Source organism: Urocampus carinirostris, chromosome 1 (genome assembly GCF_059441175.1).
Source record: "Urocampus carinirostris isolate Australia breed hairy pipefish chromosome 1, RoL_Ucar_1.0, whole genome shotgun sequence".
Lineage (NCBI taxonomy): Eukaryota > Metazoa > Chordata > Actinopteri > Syngnathiformes > Syngnathidae > Urocampus > Urocampus carinirostris.
The window spans coordinates 32,909,172-32,934,751 of NC_142349.1; the positions used below are offsets into that span (position 1 = coordinate 32,909,172).

At 38.5% G+C, this 25,580-nt stretch overlaps 2 protein-coding genes and 1 long non-coding RNA gene across 6 annotated transcripts in view; 2 read left to right on the forward strand and 1 right to left on the reverse strand.

Annotated features, from left to right (window-relative positions):
- The window catches only part of hs2st1a (heparan sulfate 2-O-sulfotransferase 1a), a 63,509-nt gene extending 51,423 nt beyond the window's left edge, over nt 1-12,086 (forward strand). For 2 of the 3 annotated variants that reach the window (XM_088335530.1, XM_088335539.1), the window contains exons 6-7: nt 1,284-1,441; nt 6,381-12,086. In XM_088335530.1, coding sequence (XP_088191656.1) covers nt 1,284-1,441; nt 6,381-6,604 — 382 coding nt within the window. In that variant the 3' untranslated portion in view covers nt 6,605-12,086. Of the gene's footprint in view, nt 1-1,283; nt 1,442-6,191 lie in introns of all 3 variants that reach the window. The other variant, XM_088335547.1, reaches the window with a different exon arrangement.
- On the reverse strand, nt 1,003-24,905 carry LOC148374380 (uncharacterized). Of its 2 annotated transcripts, none has more exons than XR_015850480.1 (3): nt 24,758-24,905; nt 6,324-6,462; nt 1,003-1,428 (listed from the first exon to the last, which is right to left on the reverse strand). It is a non-coding gene; the product is annotated as an uncharacterized LOC148374380 (long non-coding RNA). The 2 variants fall into 2 exon arrangements; XR_015850479.1 differs by lacking the exon at nt 1,003-1,428 and adding an exon at nt 4,862-5,067.
- Nucleotides 24,622-25,580, forward strand: part of pkn2a (protein kinase N2a) — a 46,513-nt gene continuing 45,554 nt past the window's right edge. Inside the window, exon 1 of the mRNA XM_088335374.1 lies at nt 24,622-24,896. Coding sequence (XP_088191500.1) covers nt 24,876-24,896 — 21 coding nt within the window. The 5' untranslated portion in view covers nt 24,622-24,875. The remainder of the gene's footprint in view (nt 24,897-25,580) is intronic.

A 25,580-nucleotide genomic window follows, 5' to 3' on the forward strand; every position in this document is an offset into this window, starting at 1 on the left:
TTTTTATATTCTCCCTCCGAAACTTTTTATATTATTTTTTTAGGGGCCAATGTGTATTATTTAGCACCTCCCGGTGGTAAAGGAACTAAATCAAAAAACAGTATTGTTTTAAATACGAAGCAATAATACGTGAACTATCATATAAACATGCATTTTTAAACATACTCGTAGGTAAACCGGTTTTCATTTATTTCACATAAAATGAGCCTCATCTAGGGGGAGCTGACATGGTTGTCTGTCATTTTGTTCCTACAGCTACCCAAAAAACTAAAATTATTGCAAAAGGCTGGGCAAAATGGTGTGTTTTGGCCACTTTGTGTTTCCGTAGTTTTTATTCACGCTTGTGCTTTTTATTTTGCAGTTGTACTACATATTACAGCGGCATCTAGTGGTGAAAAAAATACCCTTTAATGTTTGTATGGATAGTAACACAGACATGTCAGGGTAAGGCTGCAATGGTCGAATTGACAACCAAACTCTTGAAAAGTTTTTTGTTTTTTAACATTCTAATGTTTCTGATCTGGGGATTTATGTGGTCAACTAACAACGTAGATGTAAGTTCAAGGTGGAGTGCATCTTTTGAGGTATTCTCAGAGTTGAAAGAGGAATATTTTCTCTTTTAAGTATTTTTCCTACTGAGTTCAAAAAGCCATTAAAATTTATTATTTTTTTGCCTATCTGCTCTTATCTTACTTTTAGCAAAGCTGTTCGAGGTGAAACACATTAGGTTGGAGAAATGAGGGGATGGGGAAACGTGAACGGATAGTGACTCCATGTTCATCCCTGCGGTTTTTGTTTTGTTCCTATTTGTTGGTGTAGCATGAAAGTGGCGAAAGTAAGAAAAGGCTCGTATCAAGCACAGTCCAAACGCCAAACCAAACCACAAGAAAGATAAAAAAAAGTAGTGTTTATTAAGGATTTGAGCTTGACAGAGGCCAAAATGATGACACAAACCAGAAGATAGTAGTGGCAAGTAAAAAAGTTCCAAATTATGTACACCTCCTTTTGAGTCCCCCGCCCAAAAAAAAACAGGTAAAATTATTTCATCACTTGGCTGATAGTAGTTTTCCACAGTGTCAAACTAATGTGCAAAGAAACACGCTATGAGTACACCTTCCAACATAGAACACTTAAAAGCTCCCAATTCCCATGTTGTTTTCCAAACCTTTCTAAACAAAAGTTGCACCCTTTTTGAATTGTTCTCTACCTTTATCCTTCCTTCTATCATAATCCTCCTATCTGCTCTATGTAAGATTAAAAACGTAGAAGTTTGTCTTTTGCAGGAACGTGGGCAGCCAGTGGGCTCTGGAGCAGGCTAAATACAACCTGGTAAACGAGTACATGCTCGTCGGAGTGACGGAAGAGCTGGAAGACTTTGTCATGTTGCTGGAAGCCGCTCTGCCTCGCTTTTTCAGAGGGGCCACTGAACTGTACAAAACAGGTAATACACAAGAATAATAAACACTAATAATTATTAATAAACAATCATACGTAATTCTTTGGGGTGAAATAACGGGACGAAAAAAAAATAGTCCACGGCGCCTCGACTTTAACCTGTGTGACCAGGCTCATTCGTAGATTTACGCCTATGTATCAACCTTATTATTATTTGTTTTCTGTACTTCACTAAAGAAGCAGCATGTCTTGATTATGTTTTATCAAGGTTAAAGTGTTGGGGAACAAGTACAACATGATTAAAATAGAAAAAAAATCGAATCCAAATAAATGTTGCCGAAATAGAATGTCAACTCTAGGATGTAACTCTTGCAAAGAGCCTGCAATCACTGTTTGTCTACCAAAGTACAAAAAAGTACAAAAAAAGTACAAAGTACTCAAGACAACAATACGAAAACGCATGCAAATGTGTCCTTTGATTGCTAATTTTTGCAGGGAGAACTGTTGATCTGATTTGGATTCTAATAAGGCCTCCTGTGATTAAGTGTCGCAGCGATTTTTCTGCTGATTAGTTTGAATGACTGCAGTCAAACTGCTTAACTGAAAGCCCAACAAGAATGAAATCATGTTTGTATATAAAAGGTTTTGGGGAAAAATGTCAACGCAGTGTTATATCTGTAAGTGGCGTGGTATTACATAAGGCTTGATTAAATCCCTTTTAAAAATGGGTAAACAGCATTGCGTATTTTCACGACCATAAGGTCCACCGTACTAAAAGACGCAGTCGCCGTTACGTGTGCTTTTGCTTATTTAAAACACACATAAGACGCACCAGATGATAGGGCACAGAATTAATAATCAATCGGGGCACCCACACTTCAACTTAAAACGCTTTCATGGTGTCTGTTATTATCTTCGTCTTACAACAACACACACACAAGCATACACGTGCGTATTTAAAAACAAAGCTAGAGCAAAATTGAGTTTGATAGTGTTGATTCTGTTGGTAGTATACAAAATCATGCATGGACTGGCTCTCTTATATCTTTCAGATTTAATTTCCCCCTATGTTCCGGTCCGGAGCCTTCGCTTTGAAAACGCTGGCCTACTAGTGATCCCAAGATCCAAGAAGAGAACCGCAGGTTCGAGAGCATTCTCCATTCGGGCCCTTGTGTTTTGGAATGCTCTGCTCCCTGAGATTCGATCTGCAACCTCAGTGGAACTGTTTCAATCTAGGCTTAAAACACACTTATATCGTCTATCTTATGAATGACCTATATTCTATGTTGACATTATCTGTTTATTATTTATTATTGCAACATCCATTGCAGCCTGGTCATCCTGGAAGGGGGATTACTTCATGTGCGTTCCCTTCTCAAGGTTTCTTCATTTTCCTCATATTGAAGTGTTTTAGTTTTTCCTTGCCCTCATGTAGGTTTTAGATCAGGGGATGGTGTAATAATATAATAAGGGCTATACAAATTAACTTGACTTGACAAGTGCATTGAGTATTGATGACAAACTATATTATCAATTGGCGTTAACCTAATAAAACTATTTATTTTACTGGTAACGGTCATCAATCAAACACATTGTAGTCTGCATTCTCTTTTTCTGATTCAAGCAGCTCCACCAATTGCCTATCAAACAAGTCAAGTTCACTTTCAGAGACATTTTTCGTGCCATCAGACTTCACAGAAATGTTGTCAACTTTTACGAAAGCCCTAACAGTGCATCCAGGCATGTTAGCCCAAGCATCTACAATCCACTCAGACTGATGGAAAGCTCAGTTCATTTACTTAACTTGTTTTTTCACATCGCCTATGACAGATTATATTCTTAGTCTGTTTCATACTGTTTTTATCTTCTTTTTTTTTCATTCAGTGCTATTTTTTTCTTAACACCTTGTAACAAATAAGCCCAATGTTTGCGTGGACTGATTTTCAGTACTAACTTATACAAGAAAGGCAAATGGACGCTCTACATTGTTTCCCACTTTGAGGAGCCACAATAAAACAATGCCAAAGAACGATAAGCAAACTTCCAAAAAAGGTCTCCTAAATTAAGTGGCAAATTATTCTGATCATATTTTACGCCTGGCTATATAACCTTCTATTCTGCAGTCCACTCAGTTGAGTCTTGTGATGGATGTGGTAACCGCAAGTGCCTTAGCCTCAGATCACCTCAGCTCCAATAATTGTGAAGCACCGTTCAAATACAGACTTTTCTGTAATCATTATAGAACAGTATCAGCAGAATAGAGGAAGGAGGGAAAAGAAAAAAAAGTTACTAAAGAAAAATCTGCTTTGTGCTCATGACTTCAATACTGATTCCTTGTTTAATCATGTTTCATTGGCAACAGGGCAATTACCAATCAATCAGTGAAATCTGGCCTTAGCACAGCCTCCTTTAACCAAGAGCAATCACAATTTCTCTATTTTAGGTCTCATGCATTTAAGAAGCAATACTAACTATAACATTTTGTTGGATTGTGGGAACAAAAGTGTGCACACTAGAGGTAAAATCTTGGGCCCGGACCCAAACCTGGGGGAAAATTTGGGATGGGGTGGAGGTGGTCTTTTTTGGGGGGGAGTCCTTGCCTGAGACAGCCAAAATCACTCCTTCTCCTTACAAATAAAATATGAAAATTGTATGGAATAAATATTGACATTTGTACATAAATCTAGAATAAACTACAATTATGTGATTTCATTTAAAGTACCTTATCAAAAGGCTGCAGTTCTATTTTCATAATTGCATCTTTCTGTTGCCAAGATAAAGGGCATGTTGTGCACGTACCATTTTGTTGTTGTTTTTTGAAACCTTAAAGCGAAAATGACATAAAGAAATTCCCCATGTTGAGGTTTTTGAGATTTTCCTTGCCCTCATGTAGGTTTTGGATCAGGGGATGGTGTAATAATAGTCTGTAATAATAGTCTGTGGTTTGCAATAACCTGTGCAGCCCTTTGAAACTCTTTGTGATTAAGGGCTATACAAATAAAAATGACTTGAATGACTTGATTTCTTTATCACGTTTCTTTAAATTTATCCCAGAAAAAATGAAACATACGGTAATTGATTAATATTATGATGATGTTAAACTTGATGAGTTATCCTACAATAGAGTTTATCAGGTTAGATTATTCTCCACAATATGCGCGGCATTAATTTTAGTCATTTTGATTGTGAGTCAAGTCAGTTTATTTGTATAACCCTTAATCACTAGGAGTCTCAAAGGGCTGTACAGACCACAGATTATTGCAAACCAATGACTATTAGGACACAATCCCCTGATCTAAAACCTACATGAGGGCAAGGAAAAACTCAAACCTCAACATGAGGAAAATGAGGAAACCTTGAGAAGGGACCGCACATGAGGCGATCCCCCTTCCAGGATGACCAGGCTGCAATGGATGTTGCAATAACAAATAATACACAGACGTTGTCAACATAAAATATAGGTTATTCATATGCTATAGAATAGAAGTGTGTTTTAAGCCTAGATTTAAACATTTCCACTGAAGTTGCAGATCGAATCTCAGGGGGCAGAGCATTCCACGACACCGGGGCCCGAATGGAGAACGCTCTCGTACCTGCGGATCTCTTCTTGGCTCTTGGGATCACTAGTAGACCAGCATTTTCAGAGCGGAGGAAGATAGGAGGAAATTAAGTCTGAAAGATATGAGGTCCATGCATGATTTTGTATACTACCAACAGAACCTTAAAATCACATCTTAAGCTAACAGGGAGCCAATGCATGTTAGCTAAAGTCGGGGTAATGTGATCAAACTTTCTTGTCTTAGTTATAAAGCCCGGACTTTGGGAGACTGAAGAGTAGTGCATTACAGTAATCGAGACGGGAGGTAACAAACACATGAATGATAATCTCCGCATCCGACTGAGACAGCATAAGGAGAATTTTAGCAATGTTGTGAATATGGAAAAAAGCTGTTCTAGTAATGGTCTCAATGTGTGTTTGAAAGGACAGATTGGGGTCAAATATGACATCTACATTTTTGACTGAGCCACTCTGGGTGATATTACATTTGTCATTGTTCAGAGCGGTTTTTGAGAACAAGTCACAGCATTTAGATGGACCAATAATTAACATTTTGGTCTTTTCAGAGTTAAGGCGCAAGACATCCATTCTTTTATCTCAGTGAGGCAGGCCTCCAAATTTCCACAGTTCAGTGTGGCATGGGAAGATATAGTTTAGTGTCCTCTGCGTAGCAATGGAACCTGATATTATACTTGCGAATAATATCATCTAGTGAAAGCATGTAAACGCTGAAAAGAAGGGAGCCAAGGACTGAACCCTGCGGAACACCACAGGGCCTCTATATAAAGGAAACAACGCAACTGCTCCTGAAAGAAGATCAGAGAGCTCAGAAACTATACCAGTACAAATATTACGGCTGCTAACACAGCATTTTACACACTTATTATAAGCCTTATATAAAACCTTTACATGTTTGCAGCTCCAGACAAATATTTTTTTTGTTTGTTTGGTCTAATTGGGCTCTTTCAACATTTTGGGTTGCCGACCCCTGGTTTAAGACAATACGATTGTACTCACCTGGATTTCTTAGCCAGTGTCCCTTTGTGTACCGCCATAAAAAATACTTTTTATTTTGCTCATGGCCAACATTCAAATATCCGGCTAAATTTGTATATTATTTTTTTTAAATAAATTTTATTAATTAGGATATTCATTTTCATGCAATAAAACACTTATGACTTTGCCCTATTGCTTTGGGTTCTTCAATTCAAATAATCAATTGTATTGCTTTCTCTAGCCCGCCCCCGACGCAATTTTTTCAAACCAATGCGGCCAACGACTCAAAAGTTTGTCGTGCCCTGCTCTAATTCATCTCTTAGGACATAATGAGTTGAGTGCATAACTCCTACACGTCAAAAATGCTGATTACCTTTTCTCATTAACTCTTGCCCCTATCTTTGATTCTCCCTTTGCCGTGTGATCACAGGGAAGAAATCCCACTTGAGGAAGACCAGCGAGAAGAAGCCGCCCACCAGGGAGTCCACGGCCAAACTGCAGCAGTCGGCCATCTGGAAGATGGAGAACGAGTTCTACGAATTTGCCCTGGAGCAATTTCAGTTCGTCAGAGCCCACGCCGTTCGGGAAAAGGACGGAGAACTCTACATGTTACCGCAAAACTTTTTCTATGAGAAGATCTACCCCAAAAATTAGAAGAGAGTGGGACAAAAAGTTTGGCTGGAGATGGAGAACACTTTTAATTTGATGGGAGGTAAACTACTTTACTAGTTTTGGTTATTTTGAATATGTTGTGAAAGATGCCAACAGACTGCAAATAGTTGGCATTGCCAACACATGGGGTGGCAAGGCGTATTCCGCCCTCAACCTAGCAGGTCAGCGGCTTCCCTTCACTTAACTCCACAGAGTACCCGAGGGACTCGGGCATACATCACAGGAGACGAGCAGAAGCCAAGTCCCACTTGACTCATCGAGAAAAAAACTCAAATTTACATTTGGAATATGTTGTTTACTTTTGTTTTAGCTGCTTGAGTGACAGATATACACTACCGTTCATAAGTTTGGGGTCCCCCAGACAATAGTGTGTATTCCATGAAAAGTGAGTTGCGAAATAAATAGAAAGTATAGCCGAGACACTGAGAAGGTTATAAATAACGATTTTTGTTTGGAAAAAAAAAAAAAAAATGCGTCCTTCAATTTTTGCTTTTGTCAAATAATGAAAATTCCTAAGCAAACCCAAATTTCTGAACATTAGTGTATATGTTAATCCTTCATACCCAATACATTGCACATTTAATGTGTTTAAAATGAAAATAACTCTATGGTGACCCTCCATTGATTGAGACCCAGGCAAAATCTTTAAATAGAAAATAATTGCCACAAATTAAAACAAAGCTCTATTATTGTCTTCTGTATTCTGTCTTCTAAAACAGTGGTCCTCAACCAGTCTGATTCCAGGACCCACCTTAGTGTCAAACTGACACCCAAATCAAGAAAAAAAACGTTGAGTTTTTATATTGATCAGATAAAAAGGATTTTGCAGTTAAAAGCAGAGATGACAGTAATATATTCCCCTTTTTTCTCTCCATGAAACAAAATGGCCCACAAAACCAAAACGACATTGAGTACTACGTGTACTCACGTATTAGCCTACAGAGCACGTTAGCAACCCCCTTAAACTGCGTCAAAATGGCCACATACTCTGTAAGCAAAATATTAATAAAAGGTGTACCGAAACAAAATGATTAATTATGTAGATAATGAAAATGAATAAATTGGTTAGAATCAACAAATATAAAAAAATTAAACCATTCACTGTACCTTCAAACAGCGCTTCAGTGGCAGACCATCTACATCTTTTTGTATTTCACAATGATTTCCTCCTTAGACTAATTTGTTGTTTTCCACCTTTACTCCCCCTTATCACTAACTTTCTTGGGACCCATTAAGGACAGAAAATGTAAAAAAAAAAAAAGTAAAACTAACAAAATCACAATGAAATAAAGTGCGGTCCCTTTCAAAAACTATTTGAACGACGTTGGTAGACTGAACATTAAGTGATCGAGCCGGGCATTATTATTATTACCTTTTACTGTTAAGGAGTGTAATTGACCCTCCGTTTTTTTGCCAAGGCTCGCAAGCCACTGAAAAAAAGTCTCAAGACCCAAAAGTAGGCCGCGAACCACAAGTTGAAAACCATGGACCGAAACATACCAAGTTGGTAATAAAGAATAAATGTTTTAAAAAAACGATTTTTTCCAATTTTTTTGAACAGAAAATGGACAAAGAAAAAAAATGGGTTCCAAATCTTCATAAAAGCATTTCTTTTTAAAAAACATTCTAGCAACAAATACGATGGTCTGGTAAATGTGATTGAAAACAGTCTGATCATTCGTTCATTTATTTATTTGAGTGGCTGACTGGTCATTGTTTTTGGCCCCCTCCAAAATTTGCAAATGAATGCAGTGGTTAGCCGGACGTACAAGTTTTATTTTGTTCCGTGAACAAAATTGTAATTAGCTAAAGCCGGTTTGGTAGGATACGGGAACTACCATAAAATTTGGACTATAGAGCACACCTGATTATAAGCCGCACTCGCCCACCTTAAAGCATGAGATATTTACAAAGAAAGACAGTAGACAAAAAGAGTTTTAACAATATACGGTACCTTAACCCGGACTTTTGATGAACAAATACGTGTCTGCATGATGTCACCAGTCACTGAAATACGTCATGCCATATATCATCGGAAAGCTTAAACTCTTGGGATTCAAGATGTGCGGACCATTTCAAAATACTCTTTAGAGAAACATAGTGATCAGTCTGAAACAAAATACCTTAACTATAAAGTAACTCACCAGTACGTCCCCGGGGCCGTCTTCTCCTTCTTTGAATGTGTGCAAGAAAGGGCTTCGTTACATCACAGACAACCCATAGAATCTGACCGAGTAAAATATTTACTCCAAAACATACGATAATGTCGACAGATAAATAGAAATCCACCTAATTTGTTGGACGTTGCTTCTTGTAATCTGTTCTGTTTATTTCCTTCTACAAATAAACACTCTTAAAATGATTCCATATATGTTAGTTAGCCCTCCCCTTTCGATTGATAGCTTTTCCATGATGAGGGTTTGTTCATGCTAGTTTGATCCATGCACAAATCGCAAAGTTACATGAAACTTGCGTCTTCCTCGACACATATATTCTATGTGTCTCACTTTTACCTTCACTTCTCGGGCGGCTGTTAGAAAAAAATGCATCCATTAGCCGCATGATTGCATAAGCCGCAGGGTGAAAAGCGTAGGACAAAAGTTGTGGCTTATAGTCCGAATTTTACGTTATGCTTGAGCGTGCAAATTCTGACTTCATGCCCTCCCTTGAAAATGGTAAACGGTCTGCATTTATGTGTAGTGGTTTTCAGGTCACAGAAGACCTACCAAAGCACTTTACAATGTGCTTCACACTTACCCATTCACTCACACACTGATAGTGGCGACACATAGAATATATGTGTCGAGGAAGACGCATGGCATAAGCCCTTATCTGGGGCATTAGGGGTTTCAGTGTCTTGCCCAAGGACATTTCAACATTTAAGTGTTCTCATTTTGCACGTTAGACTTGTCCCATTCACAAACCTGATAAAGCGTGTCAGCAGCTTTGATGTTTGTTGGCCACCTGCAAGGTAATCCTGGTACTTTAATGCCGTCAATTACTCCCAGTGCCATATCTAAGGCTTTGCCACAATACAAAAATAAAAAATAACAAGTGACAGTTTGTAACTACAAAAGCTCACATGTGTACAAGTTCTTCCTGGTGCACCACATCTAATCTTGTTGTAAACATGTTATCAATGACAATACACACGTTTTAACCATTTGAGGGATATGGGTAGTCAAGTGAACACCACTTTAGAAGGGGTTTGTGGCCTCTTAGACATGAAACCAAAACATGACCGAAAAATAAGTGAATTCATTTCAGATTAATAAATAAGATGTGAACATTGCGAGATGATGCCTGCCCTGCTGAGTTTGGACTTGAATTAAGACTTTTGAGGTTTTTATTGAAGGATAAAAAAAAGCATAATTGTATGTTTTGTACTTTGTGTTTTTGTTCACGCTGGTAAATGTGCAGCTTTAGGGGAGATCAGGTATAGTTGTAACACATTTGTCTTTCTCCTTCTCCATTTTATGATCTTTTATACTAGTCCTCTCAAATTTCTATACATATTTATTTTGTCTTTTACAAGTAGACATCAATTGTAGAATGCTAAGTAGCTCCAAAAGTCTGTGACAGTCTCACAAATGGATACAAAACGTTACAAGCGTACCCGGTACCGGGTACAGTTGTGACACTGTTTGTGGACAGTTGCAACAGTGGGATTTATTACGACAAATAAGCTTCTGATAGTCTAATATTTTTTTATACAGATACATGACAAAAAGAGCATGGCGTAGAACAAAGTGCTTGTCATTTATATGCTTTTGTAAGGACAGCATTGCTAATCATAGTCTGACAAGCAGTTGTGGCTAATGTACAGTATATCCCTGTGCCTGGGATGTAGCCTTCCTGGGCAAATTGCTTGCAATCAAAACACTGTACCCAATTTTATTTTTATTTTTTTTCCTTTGGCCTTGCATTTGTCCTTACAAACTTTACAGAAGTTGTCATTTTTGGATGTTTCAACTGTCCCCGTACCTATCAGCCACCATTAAGTTAACATTTTGCCCATATGGTTGTTAGCTAGCATGAAAAAAACACCTAGGATCGAAGCCAAAAATGTCACTCTTTAGTATATTTGACACAAAACAAGACAAAAACAGTGCGAAAGGAAAAGTCTGAAATCTTACCTGAAAATGTTTTTTATCATAAAATGTATGTATTATAATTCAATGACAATGTCACTCAGAATCTTCAAATGTCTTGTGTGAGGTCAAAATGGAAGGACTAGTATCCTATATCGGTGGCATCTATGAAACTCTCTTCCAATTGAGCAAACTTTAACTGTTATAACTGTCCCTGTGTTACAACTGTACCTGGTCTCCCCTGGATGTTCTTTTAATGGGGTGTGTGTGGAGGAATTTAATGTAGATGCTGCTTGCTGTAAATATACAATTTCAGTACATTATTCTAGGTGATATTGCTTTCTGTATGACATTTGCTTGTTTTAAAAAGTGTTCGTTTTTTATTTACTATGTAAATGGTAGAGTAAGGAACAGCCCTAATATGACAGTCCGCCACTGATGTATGCCCACCTTTTACTCAGTACTTCCGTGTATCAGACAGATCTAGGACCACCTATGTGACGTTCGTTGAGGTTCGTGTCTGGTGCAGCACAGATATACAAATAAATGAAACTCCTTCTTATTCATCATTTAATTGGCAGAGCAAGAAACTAAAAAAAAAAAACTAAACGTTTTTTCGTCAATTTGTAAAGGAAGTCTATGTGCTGCTCCTTTTGAATAAAAGCATCAAAATGTGAAAAAAAGAGGTAAAATAAAGTAAATACAATGAGAATTTTTTTTTATACTGGATTTCTTTCCTTGCTGTTAGCTTGCTAATACTTTAACAAATTATTTTGTTTGGCTGTGGTGTACCTTAAATCAGAATTATTGGTCTCACTATTGACCTCTGCCATGAGGCAAGGCAATTGCGTGCCTCACTCTGCAGATGCAGATACTCAGCACAGTTAGACAATAAAGAATTGTATTCATAATATTCATAAAACGATGTGAAAATTCAGCGATTTTAAAAGTGACGTGAGAAAGGACTTTCACACTGAATAAACATAAACATTTAATGTATTTGTATGTTATATTTCCTTGATGGCAGGTAAGGCAGCCCTGACTGCATGTCACTGATATTCCGGAAGCACTTGGTGAAGGCTGGGCATCCGTTGTATTAATGGAAATAATCACCTCTTCAAATGTATATAGCTGATTTTGTTCTTTATGCTACAATACCAATGGCCTGAAGACAAACTGCCACCTTTTGAAACCTCACTAATGGAAATATCTGAAGTCTGCAACAAGAATTCATGACAGTTTCTTGTAGTTGTAATCAAAATCAATTGATTTCTTTCAAAACATTTAGATGATCATTTTAGTGTGCCTTCTCTGTGCCCCAAACAGTGCTGCAGCTTTGTCCAATATAAAATAAAATATGGCTGTATTTTTTACATGTTTGTCTGTTGTTGTTGCGGGCGGCTAGTCAGTGCTCAATGGTATTTAAATGGTTTTTTTGCTAAAGGTGCACAGAAAGCTGATTCAGTATTTCTTTTACATACTTTGTGTACTATGATACAGAGTGGGTAAGAAAAAAGTAATTAATGTCACAAATATTTCTTTTTAAAAGTAATTCTTTTACTCCCCAAATTACTGACGCCCAACAGTAGGGCGTTACTCTGAAAGTAACTAGTTACAAATTACTGTACTCACATTGAAGTGGGCCACCTAAAACTGCTTAAAAAGAGACACATACTAAAAGAAATAAAAGAAAATGTGTAAACCCGTGTGGAAGCGGTGGACCCTTTATCTTTCTTGGCTGGTGTACTCTTGAGAGCTTGCATACGAACTCTTAGCCGAGACACACTATATCCATCTTGTTTCTGGGATTCAAACCGTTCCACGATTTGCTCATCAACTGCTAAGTACTGTCCAGGACATTTCTTTTTCAGGCAATGTTTATTGCAAAAATAATAATTTTACTTATGAAAAGATAAGGATTTAGCACTCTTCTACCATAAATCTTGTTCTCACATTTGTCCATTGACTTTATTGTTCCTGTACAAGCCACGCCCCGTACCCATGCGCTGTGTACCATTTGCTACTGGTGAGACACAATAGAATATGTGCATATAAGCTAACACTTGATTTGAGTAGGGTTTTATCAGAACAATATGGTCAATATGCATCTTTTTAACCCCAGAGATTCTGTGTTGGCTTAAAATTTGTTGAGTACAAAAAAGTTAACATTGTTTTACATTTTATCTTTTTTTGTACATTTATAAATATTTTGATTTATGTTTCCAGTGTTTTTAGGAATAATGTGCTTTACACAACGAATGTAAATTGAATTCTTCTATTTCATAGATTTTTTGTCACCCTGAAAAGTCAATATTTTTTAATTAAAGGTTGTTTGTTTTTCATAGATTCAGAGTTTCTTGACGTTAAATTTTCTACGTATAAAAATGTTTAAAGTGCAGATAAGTCAAAAGTTCATAATAATTTGGAGAATAAGTAGACTGTGAGAAGCTGACGTATACTGAGGCCTCCAGAAGGCCCTCACTTTGCCAACTCAAAAATCTGATTGGCTAAACCAACAGCATTATCAACACTTATGTTATTAAATGTGATTGGTTAAATGCTTAAATATGAAAGCACACATCTGGAAGCAGCACAACCTGGGTGAAAGCAATAATTAAAAGAAGGTCAGACAATTTGGAATAATAATGGACAAATATTATTACCTCACATGATTCGAGGAAATCTTTTACTAAAGAGATGCAAAAGGTAAGGACAATTTGGGAATACACGACAAGGCAACTAGCAGCGCAAAACTACTAAACAGGAATAAGACAGTGTCGGGTAAAGTCCAATAGTAAAGTATTGTAGGTGAACCTGAAAGCACAATAGAGCTTTAGTTTTGACTAAATGTAAATAATAATGAATTATGTATTTTCTTATCGGTGTGTGATAAAGACGTGTCTTACATCTGGTACTTAAGAGAGAGAAGGAGCAAGCATTTGTTTTCGTTTCAGTTCTTTTAATAGCACATTTGATTTTAGAACTATACATCTATAAAGCAGTATACATTTCGTATTTTTAAGTAATATCAAAAATATAATATTTAAAAATGAAAAAGATAGGAGTACATGTTTACTCAGGTGAAAGCCCTTCACTCATCCTTTCTGTGCTCATACTATCTATCCCTTGCCGGTCATCAATAGTAAAGGACTTTACTGTACCTTCCAGCAGCACTCCAGCACCATTTCCTTCTTCAACTTGATCGTTTTTGTCACTGTCTTCCACTTTTCCTTCCCCTTACCACTAACCTTTTTGAGACCCATTATCATGGACGGAAGAGGGAAATAAAAGCAATAAAATCACAATAAAATGAGATGAGGTCCTCCTCAAACATCACGATTGACTGACGGGAAGAACAGTCGAGAAACAATACTCTAGATGCTATTTAATTGCGTAGTGCAACCGCAAACAAGTGCTAAATAGCACAGGGAAGGGTATGGAAAGACTCAAAGTGACCAAAACGCATTATTTTTCTTCTAATTTTTCACCCAGTCTTTCACAAGGTCTATGTTTTTGGGTACCTGTTACAGCAAGAGGACGGACAATTAACTCTGCTCCGTCTAGATGAAGCTAATGTAAATGCAAATTTCTTGAACTAAGAGTGTTTAAAAATGCACGATTGTATGATAGCTCATGTATTTTTGCTTATAATTCATATCAGTAGTGTTAAAAACAATTGAGAATTGCATTTTGTTCACCACTAGGAGGCCCTAGAAAACACAATCTTCCTTTAAACAATCGGAATTTACAAGTTTGCAAAACATGTTGGACAGCTTTTGGCTGAAATTCCTGAAAAACCAGAGACTCTACAATGTCACAGAGGTTGCCAAAAGCTCTCTAAAGCTGCCTGGAAAACCACACATTTGCAGTTTAAGATGAACATTTATAAGTTGTCTGAAGCAACACTGGTTTCCTGCCAGATCAATTAAACTAACCAATCATTCTATCAATCTTAAGGCCCAGTCACACAGCCTTTCACGGGCGTATCGAGGCTGAATCACGGCCAGAAATTTCTGCCCGTGAAGCAGACGCTGTTGGACGCTTTTGAGATCGCGATACAGACGAGATACAGCCGCGCTTTTCACGCGGTAAGAAATTCACACGCGGTTGGCCGCGCAAAAAAGTTTTGCGCTGCCCAAAACTTTAGACCACGGGTAACCGCGGGCGGCACAGCGATGCAGCCGCGGTTATCAGCGATAAGGATGCGGAAAAATCGCCGGAAGGACGCGGAACAGTCGCCGGCCAATATTGCACATTTTCCACCGCGGGCAACCACGGGCAAAAAAACCCCGCAAAATTTTACCCGCGATACAGACGCAAAAGGCTGTGTGACCGGGCCTTTATCCAAAGCTAGCTGCTGAGAGCATTGCTTGTAGACTCCTCAAATGACTAGAGTAATTAATTCAAGCTCCACCTCATGTACGACAGAGTGACACTACTCATAGTTTTAATCCTATTCAAGGTCACACTTAGCCTGGTCATGTTCCAGCTGATTTTGGGCCAATGGCTATTATTAAGACTGGAAAACGGTTATCAACAAATCAGAAATACAAAAAACACATTTCACATAGCCTGAACTAAAGGCTGACTAGTTAGGTGACTAGAAATAACAATATTGCATTACTGTAAAAGTAGTAAATTTAGAAAATGTGGTGGTAAATTTAGAAAATCTGATTATTACAAGCCAATATACTGGTCATATGTCTATAAGGTGTTAAGATGACAACAATTAAATCAATTTATTAGAGCGAAAGACTTGTATCAAACATCCATCATCAAGTTTAATCCACTACCCAGCTACCTTCCCCTCCAAAATGGGGAAAAAAAATTACAAAACTGTTACAAAGTTATTAAACGACAATTAATCTCTACAAAGTTATCTACAAAGGTAATGGTATTTGGGAAACCCATAAAAGACTTTGAAATACAAATAAAGTCAGGTGAAGTTCAAATAAAAAAAGCTAAATAGATTCCGGTGCCTCGCCAATGCTGCTGGATCTCAGTGCTGGTTTTGATACTGTGGACCACACCATATAACTTGTTCCTCTAGAAAAAATGCATTGGTATCTCAGGAACCAAACTCTCGCGGTTTAGGTCCTGCCTGTCAGACAGGACGCAATGTGTTAACTACGGCAATCTGAGCTCTAAACATTCTGATGTCCCCTGTGCCGTTCCACAGGGCTCTGTACTGGGCCCCCTTCTTTTTAGTATGTATATGCTTCCGCTTGGTGATAATTTCAGCAAGTATAATATTAGTTTCCATTGCTATGCAGATTACACTGGAGACAACTGGTCAGTTAAGTTGTAGAAATCTGGAGGCCTTCCATACTGAGATACAAAGATGGATATCACTTAATTTTTTGCGCCTCAACCCAGAAAAAAACTGAAATGTTGACTGTTGGTCAAGCTCATTGTCATGATTTGTTCTCAAAAACTGCACTGAACCTCGACTAATGTAATATCACCCATAGTGACTCAGTCAAAAATCTAGGTGTTATATTTGATCTTAATCTGTCGTTTCAAGTACATGGGAAAATTACTACTAGAATAGCTTTTTTCCACCTATGTTATATGAAAGATTCCCCCGATGCTGTCTCAATCAGATGCGGGGATTATAATTCATGTCTCTATTACTTCTCGGCTTAATTACTGTAATATATTTCTGGTCTTGCGATGTCTACCATCAAAAGTTTGCAGTTGGTTTAAAATGTGGCAGCCAGACTTTTGACTTAGACAACAAGTTTGAGCATATCACTCCTATATTAGCTAACTTGCACTGAATCCCAGTCCGCTTAAGATGCGACTTCAAGGTTCTCTTACTAACACATAAATGTTTGCATGAACTTGCGCCCCCTTATCACGCCGATTTAGTTTCCCCCTATGTTCTTGCACGGAGACTACGCTTGGAAAATGCTGGTCTACTCGTCACTCCAAGAGCCAAGAAGAAGTCTGCAGGCTCGAGAGCATTCTCCATCCAGGCCCTGGTGCTGTGGAATGCAACCTCAGTGGAAGTTTGTAAATCTAGACTTAAAAACCACTTCTATTCAATAGCTTATGATTAACGTCGACCTCGTACTTTTTTTCACCTATCTCTTTCCGACTGCCTGGCTGGTGGTGATATAAGGGAGAAGGGCGATTTTAGATGAGAGATCAGACCAGCATCTGGACCTAAGGGCCCGGTCACACAGCCGTTTGCGTCTGTATCGCGGGTACAATTTTGCTGTTTTTTTTTGCCCGTGGTTGCCCGCAATGGAAAATGCGCAAAATTGGCCAACCCGCTGTTCATCGGTGGTATGCCCGCAAAACAGACGCCGGCGACTGTTACGCTTCCTCATTGCGTCATTTCCGCGTCATTTTCTCGTGTGGACCGCGGGTATAAAAGCTGCCGAGCCGGCGTTATGCCGAAAAATGCATCCTTGCCGAGATTTGCATCCCCTCGCTACTACAACCACTTTTACCTCATTTTATCTAACTTTTATATCACTTTTAGGGAATTCAATGGCGAACATATAACCAAAACCACTTCGTCTTGCATTTGTTGGGAATGTAATACAACTTAAACCATTCCGTCTTTGTATTTGTTGTGAATGTAATCGAACGGTAATGCACGCCGTATACAAATCACTTTTGAGCAGGTAACATGTTTATTTTGCCTTTTTCTATTCAAATCGCTCGTATTGAAACTGTTATGCACTCTACCATAAAGCTTACTTCTGCATAATAAGCTTTATGGTAGAGTGCATAACAGTTCTCAAAAGTGATTTATATACGGTGTGCATTACCGTTCGATTACGTTCACAACAAAAACAAAGACGGCAGGGATGCATTTCTCGGCATAACACCGGGCTGTAGAAATCATAACCGCTCAAGACACAGTCCCGTGAAGATCAAGATTTCAAGCTATGGCACCGAAGAAGAAGCCAATATGTTATTATTGTAATAGTTTTTCATTTTTATTTTATTATCTTGTTATGAAATGAAAATAAATGTCAAGAAATAAAAATGGATTAAGACGAGGTCACTACGGTGACGGGGATCCATGTTCACCCCTTGACGTCTCGAGCACAACTGACGTGTGCTCGGCAAATCGCCCTGTATACGCGGAGAAAGGTGTTTGACCGTCACACGCGTAACACGCTAATTTCACGTAATAACACCGCGATACAGGCGCAGAACATGCTATGACCGTGCTCCACCCACGATTACCCGCTGAAATTTCGCGCCCTACGCACGTGTAACCACGCCCTGGCCGCGGCCATAGCACGTCGTTCCGCGTCATTTCCGCGTCATTACCTCATGTGTACCACGTGTGCCGCCCGCGGTTAACACGTGGTCTAAAGTTTTGAGCAGCGCAAAACTTTTTCGCGCGGCCAACCGCGTGTGAATTTCCGACCGCGAGTAAAGCACGGCTGTATCTCGTCTATATAGCGATCTCAAAGCGTCCAACAGTGTCTGCTTCACGGGCAGAAATTTCTGGCCGTGATTCAGCCTCGATACGCCCGTGAATGGCTGTGTGACCGGGCCCTAAAGATTTGAGCAGTGCAAAACTTTTCCGCGCTGCCAGCCACGTGTGAATTTTCGACCGCGAGTAAAGCACGGCTGTATCTCGTCTGTATGGCGATCTCAAAGCGTCCAATAGCGTCCGCTTCACAGGCAGAAATTTCTGGCCGTGATTCAGCCTCGATACAGACGCAAACGGCTGTGTGACCGGGCCCTAAAGCATGTCAACGCCTGCATCGACCAGCCGGCAGAGATAGGAAGCTGTGTCGTTGCTGTTATGGACTTTTTGGACAATTTTACATCCTTGATGCATCGCTGCTGTCATGCACTTTCTGGACAAATTTTAACTTATTACTTCCTGTTTTCTTTTATAGATGTTCCATATGTTTTGTGTACCCAATGCGAAATCGATTGCACCCTGGTCATCCTGGAAGGAGGAGTACCACTTGTGAGGGCCCTTCTCAAGGTTTCTTATTTTCCCTGTGCTGAGGTTTTAAGTTTTTCCTTGCCCGCATGTTACTTTAAGATCAGGGTATGGTGTAATTGTAACCTGTGCAATCCTTTGAGATATCTTGTGATTAAGGGCTATATAAATAAATGTGACTTGACTTAGTTTATCTGAGTTATTTTCAGCCATGATGTTAGCTCAAGCCCCATAAAAATGGCATACAATCCGAATTAGCAAATAACACTGCAGTTATGAGTAGATGCAGACATATATTTGACCAGAAAACACATTGAATAATGGACAGTTCATTGATTCGGCCTTATTTAAGTTATTGTAGAGAGATTTGGGTGAATAAATGTATGAGAAATATAGAATCGCTTAATCAATTACAAAAGAAAGCTATTAGGATTCTCCTTAACGCTGGATATTAAGATCATATTAACTGTTTATAAAATCCAACATGTTAAAATTCAAACATAAAGTGAAACTAAAATCCCTATTATTGGTATACAAAGCAAGCGAGCACCCAGTACAAATAAATATTCAACAGTTCAGCCTATTCCCTTTGGGCACATGTTCAAGCATTGTATCCCTGTATTGTACAGCTGTTTGTGTACAAATAGTTTATTGTTCCTTCTTCCATTTGTTCATGAATGACTTGTGTTTTTTGTCCTGTGCCTAAATAAACTGCATCAATTCATACCTCGTTTTGTTTGTATGTTCTCAACACCCTAAATTAAAGAATCTCTTATTAAAATTCAATCCAGAAATATGAGGACTTTTGCTGCCCCCGATAATTGATTGCATAAAAGAAATGCTGGAAAACCCGCTGACATCTGCAATGTGACGGATGCACCAAACATGAGGATATACTTTGAGTTGTCAAGTCAGCTAGATGAGGTTGAGTTCCCACTAAAGGACAAGGGCTTGAGTTGTCTCCTCTGGGGCAACAGCATGACATGTCACACACCAGTGAGAAGAATATCTTGCTCTACATTATCTAACCCGCAACGAAACTACCCTCGCATGTAAGAAGAAAGTGGTATTTTTTTTGTGCTCTTGAAGTCTTTGCTAAAACATTTAATCATGTGAGCATCAAAAACATTTTCCCCTAATAAAAAACAGTTCTCGTCAAGTATGTGTATTTACTTTAGTCTTCAATTTTAGGCCGCTTTAATGTTTGTTCTGTTTTTATGTCTCCGAGGCGACCATTTTCACAGATTGATCGGGAGGCAGGTGCCCCTGACAGAATGCAACATGAATCATCACCAGCTCAGTAGCCTAGATGGTAAGGCGCCCGCTTTGAGACTGGGAAGTCGGTGGTTCGCGCCCCGGCCGAGTCATTCCTAAGACTTAAAAAGTGGTCGGCGGCGCCCTCTGTTGGCTGCGGCTGCATCGGCTCGCTACAACGGGTCAGGTGCAATCGACATTTCGTTCTGTGTACATTGTTACACAGAATGACAATACAAGGAAATTATTATTATTATTATTATTATTATTATAATGAAACAGCCATGCATGATATAATGCTCACAATCAAATCATATGTGATTATGCAACAGTACGTTCTATTTTTTTAAGTTAGATAATATGTATTTCTACAAAAAATATAATTTGTTTACAATTTTTACATGTGGAAATTAAAAACCATCTCATTCCTTTAATTGCTTGCCCACTTATCTTCACAAGGGTCGCAGGGGGTGCAGGAGAATATCCCAGCTATCTTAGGGCAGTAGGGAGGGGGCCACTCTAAACTGCTTGCTAGAAAATGAACACAAGAATAGATGACCAGTCACACTTGCATTCAAACAATCAAGGAACAAATCAGAATTGCCATTCAACCTGACATGTAGGACAAGACGAATTAATCATCCAGAACGAATTAAAAAATAGTATTTTGGGGCATACCAAGCATGTGTTTTTGACTTTGGCAAAAAATTTAGACCCTGAGAAAACCCACACAATCATGGTGGGAATATTCAGACTCCACACAGAAAACCCTGGACTTCTGAAGTGTAAGGCTGACGTGTTGCCCAATCATCAAATCTGGAATACAAAATATGTTTTGAAATAACTGCAGAATGATTTAGCATTATTAAAGTATCATTGGTAAAACACTATAGAAATTATATTTAGGGGTAGGCAATCTTATCCTATTTCCATAATTCTAGATCATGCTTTCTTGCTGCAACAATTTGTACTCTAACAAATGCGGATCTTTTTTTCTTTAAATAAAAAATATTTGTTTTTTTATACTGAATGTTGACAATATTTGTGTATTGTCTGTTATTGCAACACCCGTTGCAACCTGGTTATCCTGGAAGGAGGATTACCTCATGTGCAGCCCCTTCTCAAGCTTTCTTCATTTTCCTCATGTTGAGGTTTTTGAGTTTTTCCCTGCCCTCATGTAGGTTTTAGAACAGGGGATGGTGTAATGACAGTCCGTAGTTTGCAATAGTCTGTGTTCTGTGCATCCCTTTGAGACTCTTCGTGATTATAGGGCTATACAAATAAACATGACTTGACTTTACCAAACAGTGTAAAAAAGTGACATTTTTACTCATCAAATGCCAGTAAATGCAATATGTTTGACAATTGTAACACCTGGAGAATACACGTGCGGTTCATGGAGCTGAGATGTGAACACAAAGCACAACTAACAAGATAAGGCTGGATGAGACAAGAAGACACAAAACATCTAATGAGTAAAAATTAAATGTTGTCAAACAAACATTAAAGTATGGCACACATTGAATACCTGAATTTTTTTCAGGTACAGAAGTACTGTATACATTTTTTGTTTCTTGCTACCCTTAACTAGAGTGATTTTTTTACTCACTACGCTGGACTATGTTCTTTGATTTTCAGTGAAAAATTTTGTAAAAGCAATTATTTGGTGTTTAGGAGTTCCAAAGTAATTCTAAAAGGGATTACTGCTTAAGCAAACTAGGCAGTCAAGTTGTACTTTTAAAAAAAAATCCTGTACTGCTTTAAAATACAACAATCACCCTTTTCCTCCTGTTGCCTTCTATTTAGGATGGCCATGGGTTTCCAACATAACAATTATAGTTTTACTTTGTGAATGCCAAAATTGCTAGAAGCTAATCACTATAGAAAAAAAACAAGGCATATATTTCAATAAATAGCTGGTTATCCGCACCACCAAAGGATTTGTTAATTTATTTATTTTCGTATGTACTTTCTGGAAGATAATTTACATGAATATTACAGATGGCTCATTGTGTCAATGACATTCTTCAATTCTCTAAATTATTGAGGAACGGTTGATAACTTCTAAAGAAAGGTCATTTGAAAGATGATACATTTAAGATGATCTCATCACATATTAGTGCCTAGGAATTGTACATTGAAGGCAATATTCAAACAAGCATGTAATCGAGCGTAGAAACTGCTTTTTTTATTGTTCCAGAACCCTTAACAACCAGAATACAGCCTGCCTGTAAATCTAGTGGCTGGCCATTAAAGAATAAAGGAAGATAATACAAATGTTCAATATTTTTGTATACTCTCTGTTTCAAATGGGGGAGCAAACTATTTCCGCAAAAAAATGACCTGAAGAAGAAGAACAAGAACTACCACAGGAATTGGTGCCCCTACAACCCTGGCAGTAGACAGATCTGGGAACCGTGATATACTTTTTTTTTACTACTAATTACGAACAATGTGATTGTTTTTGAGGAAGTTATTTTCCATCCGTAAAAACAGATTAAAAGATAGTCACGTTAAAAAGATGCCAAATACATGCCAAGGTTCAGTCCAAAATGAGTCCCCATTTGGTTGGACAGTATTACCGGTAGTTACAAAAAACTTCTGAGGTCATTTTTGGGACAAAATTTATATCACATTAAATCATGTTAATTACCACTTGTGCATTGAAGTTTGCACTAAGAAGAACATTTTAGACATCTACTTTTAAACAAAAGCCAGACAACAGACTTGAACAGATTACAATTTCCAAATGACATCTGGTGATAGGTGGCTCATTCGCAATCATTTCAATATAATGTAGCAGCAACAACAATTATGACAGCTCCCTCTGGGTGAGACTCATGTTGCATACCAAAAATAAAAAATGTCTTAACTTACAAATATTTTAAAAAAACATAGGCTACTCGTCAACCTCAGCCAATTGTTTTCCCAATTAATCATTGCAATTCTTCCTGTTAAGTGATAATAAACGTTAAGAACACAAAATAGACCATGCAAATTAAAAACAAAGATAACACTATTTTTTTACCTTAAGAAGAACTTGGGTGCACCTTATAAACGCAGTTTTATGGTAATATATTACTGTATTTGTCAGTCAATTATATCCGTCCATCATCTGCACTGCTTATCCTCAGTAGGGTCACGGGGGTGCTGGAGCCCATCCCAGCCATCTTCGGGCAATGGGCAGGGGACACCCTGAACGTGTTGCCAGCCAGTCGCAGGCCACACAAAGACAGACAACTCCCTCGCTCATTCACACCTAGGGACAATTTGGACCGGCCAATTAACCTAACATGCATGGTTTTGGAATGTGGAAGGAAACCGGAGTGCCCGGAGGAAACCCACGCAAGCACGGGGAGATCATGCAAACTCCACACAGGAAGGTTTGATCCCACAACCTCAGAACTGTTCCGCATACGCGCTAACCACTGCGCCGCCGTGCTGCCCCAGTCAATAAGATCGCTTACCAAAATCGCAAAACATCCGATGCAGCCCTTTGAGATTCTTTGTGATTAAGGGCTATACAAATAAACATGACTTGACTTGACTTATTTGTGTCAGCACGTTTTTTTTTTATTTACCAAGTATACACCACAAACAATTCTTTTAACATCTTTCTTCGTTCTATCCCCATTTGCAGTAAATTATGTGCTGCTTACTATACCTAAAAGTGCTGGATTTCCAAGACTGTTCTATAGATGGTATTACTCTCTAACACATATGTGTCAAACAGGCGGCCCGCGGGCCAAATCAGGCCCGCCAAGGGTTTCAATCAGGCCGCAAGACGACACTAATAGAAGTGCGAAAATGAGCTGCAGTGTTAAATATGTCCACCACTTGATGTCACCCAAGCCATCCTCCCTTTTTTCTCTTTCTTTCTCACCCTTTCTATCTCTCTTTCTCTCCTGTTTTCTATTTATCATTTTTCTTTCTCACCCTCACTCTATCTTCCTCTGCCGTTTTTCTATTTTTCTCTCTGTCCTTTTTCTCTTTGGTTATTTCCTTTTTTTTTCTCACACTTTTTCCCATTCTTATTCTCACTCCCTTTCTTTTTCTGCCTGTTTCTCATGCTCACTCTTTCTCTATGTCTTTTCTTTCTCTCATTCTTCTGATTTTTCACTCTCTCTTTCTCTTTTTATCTCTATTTTTATTTATGTATCTTTCTTTTTCCGTCTCTTTCTCTCTCCTCCCCCCTCTTTCTACTGTGCTTTCTCTATTTTTCTCAATCTTTCTCCCTCTTACTCTGTCTCCCTTCTTCTCTTTCTTTTCATCTCTCTCTTTACTGCTCTCTCTTTATTTCTTCTTTCTTTAAAACCTACTAGTCCGGCCCCGTGAGTTTTTCTTTTTTAGTATGTGGCCCCCAGCGCAAATTAGTTTGACACCCCTGCTCTAACAGATACTGTCACAATTAAGTTTAATCTGCAACAAATATGTCAAGAGTATCAGTTCCCATTGTCTTCCTATACTCAATGACGATGTTGTCTGCTACTGGCGACCGAGACGATCTGTATAAGAATAGAAATTGGCAAGACGAGATAGAGCTAACAAAAAAACTTTTTTTTTAAATAATTATTTTGTTTTCTCGTTATAAAATAATAATATAGCGTACGAATGATAAAAAAACATGTAAAATACAGGGAAAAGGTATGGACCCCTTTCCAGCCTGAAGTTGTTAACTTTTTGGAGGGGGCATGAGTAGGTTCGATGTTGGCGGTGGCCTGGCTGCTCTGGGCGGACGCTTCCACCCTTAACCACCGCCTCTTTCTCCAACTGCTCTGGGACTGCCTTTAGTCTTCACTTTATTTGTTAGGAGTACGGCGGCGCGGGCGGCCGCTGAACAAGACAACCATGGGAAGTCTAACTCACCCGAGATGACTAAAAATTCCACGTTTTTGCTAGGAAACGTCCAAAGAAAAACTTGTTTTCGGAGTTCCACCTCCCGTTCAATCTCCTCGTAGGATTTGATTCATAGGCTACAAGCAAGATGGCCGCCGACTCCGTGCAGGTAGGAAAAGTTGTCAACTGTTGACGAAAAAGTGAAATAAGTCACGTAGGAGAAAGGAACGGAAAGCCAAAGCCAAAACGTTGACTTTATTGATGTATTGTGAACGAAACTAAGTCGTACTGAGTATGACGTTTGCCCAGATAAGTTTGACTGGTGGAGGGGAATGATTCTTGGATTTGAGGCCTGGGAGACGTTTATCCAAACTTTACTTCTTCTCCATAAAATTCCTAAACGCTTTATTTTCATCAAGTGACGACTTGTTAAATTCATGGTCACTATATAAACTTTAAGCGTCAGTGGTTCTCCTCAAATGGCGACTAAACGTAAATCCATATGGACCTTACTAACTTTCATCGTTTCTTCGTCTTTAATTTGCTATACAGTATAAAACATTGGAAATACGACCACGTTTTGGCAGCCACAGAAATGATTCACAACCCATGAACATATCATTTATAAATGGGTCACTTGTTCCCTCCATTAGTGGTTAAACATTACCTTATAGGACTATATTGCTAACATTCCGTTTTCCCTCCAGCCTTACTTAAAACATGAACAATATTATGAAATATTTATCTTTTCTAAGCACACTATACACTGCACACTGCTATACATTTATAAAGGGATCATTGGTAATGCGTCACTTTTTAATCTTTAATATAGTCACTCACTTTATTTGCTGTG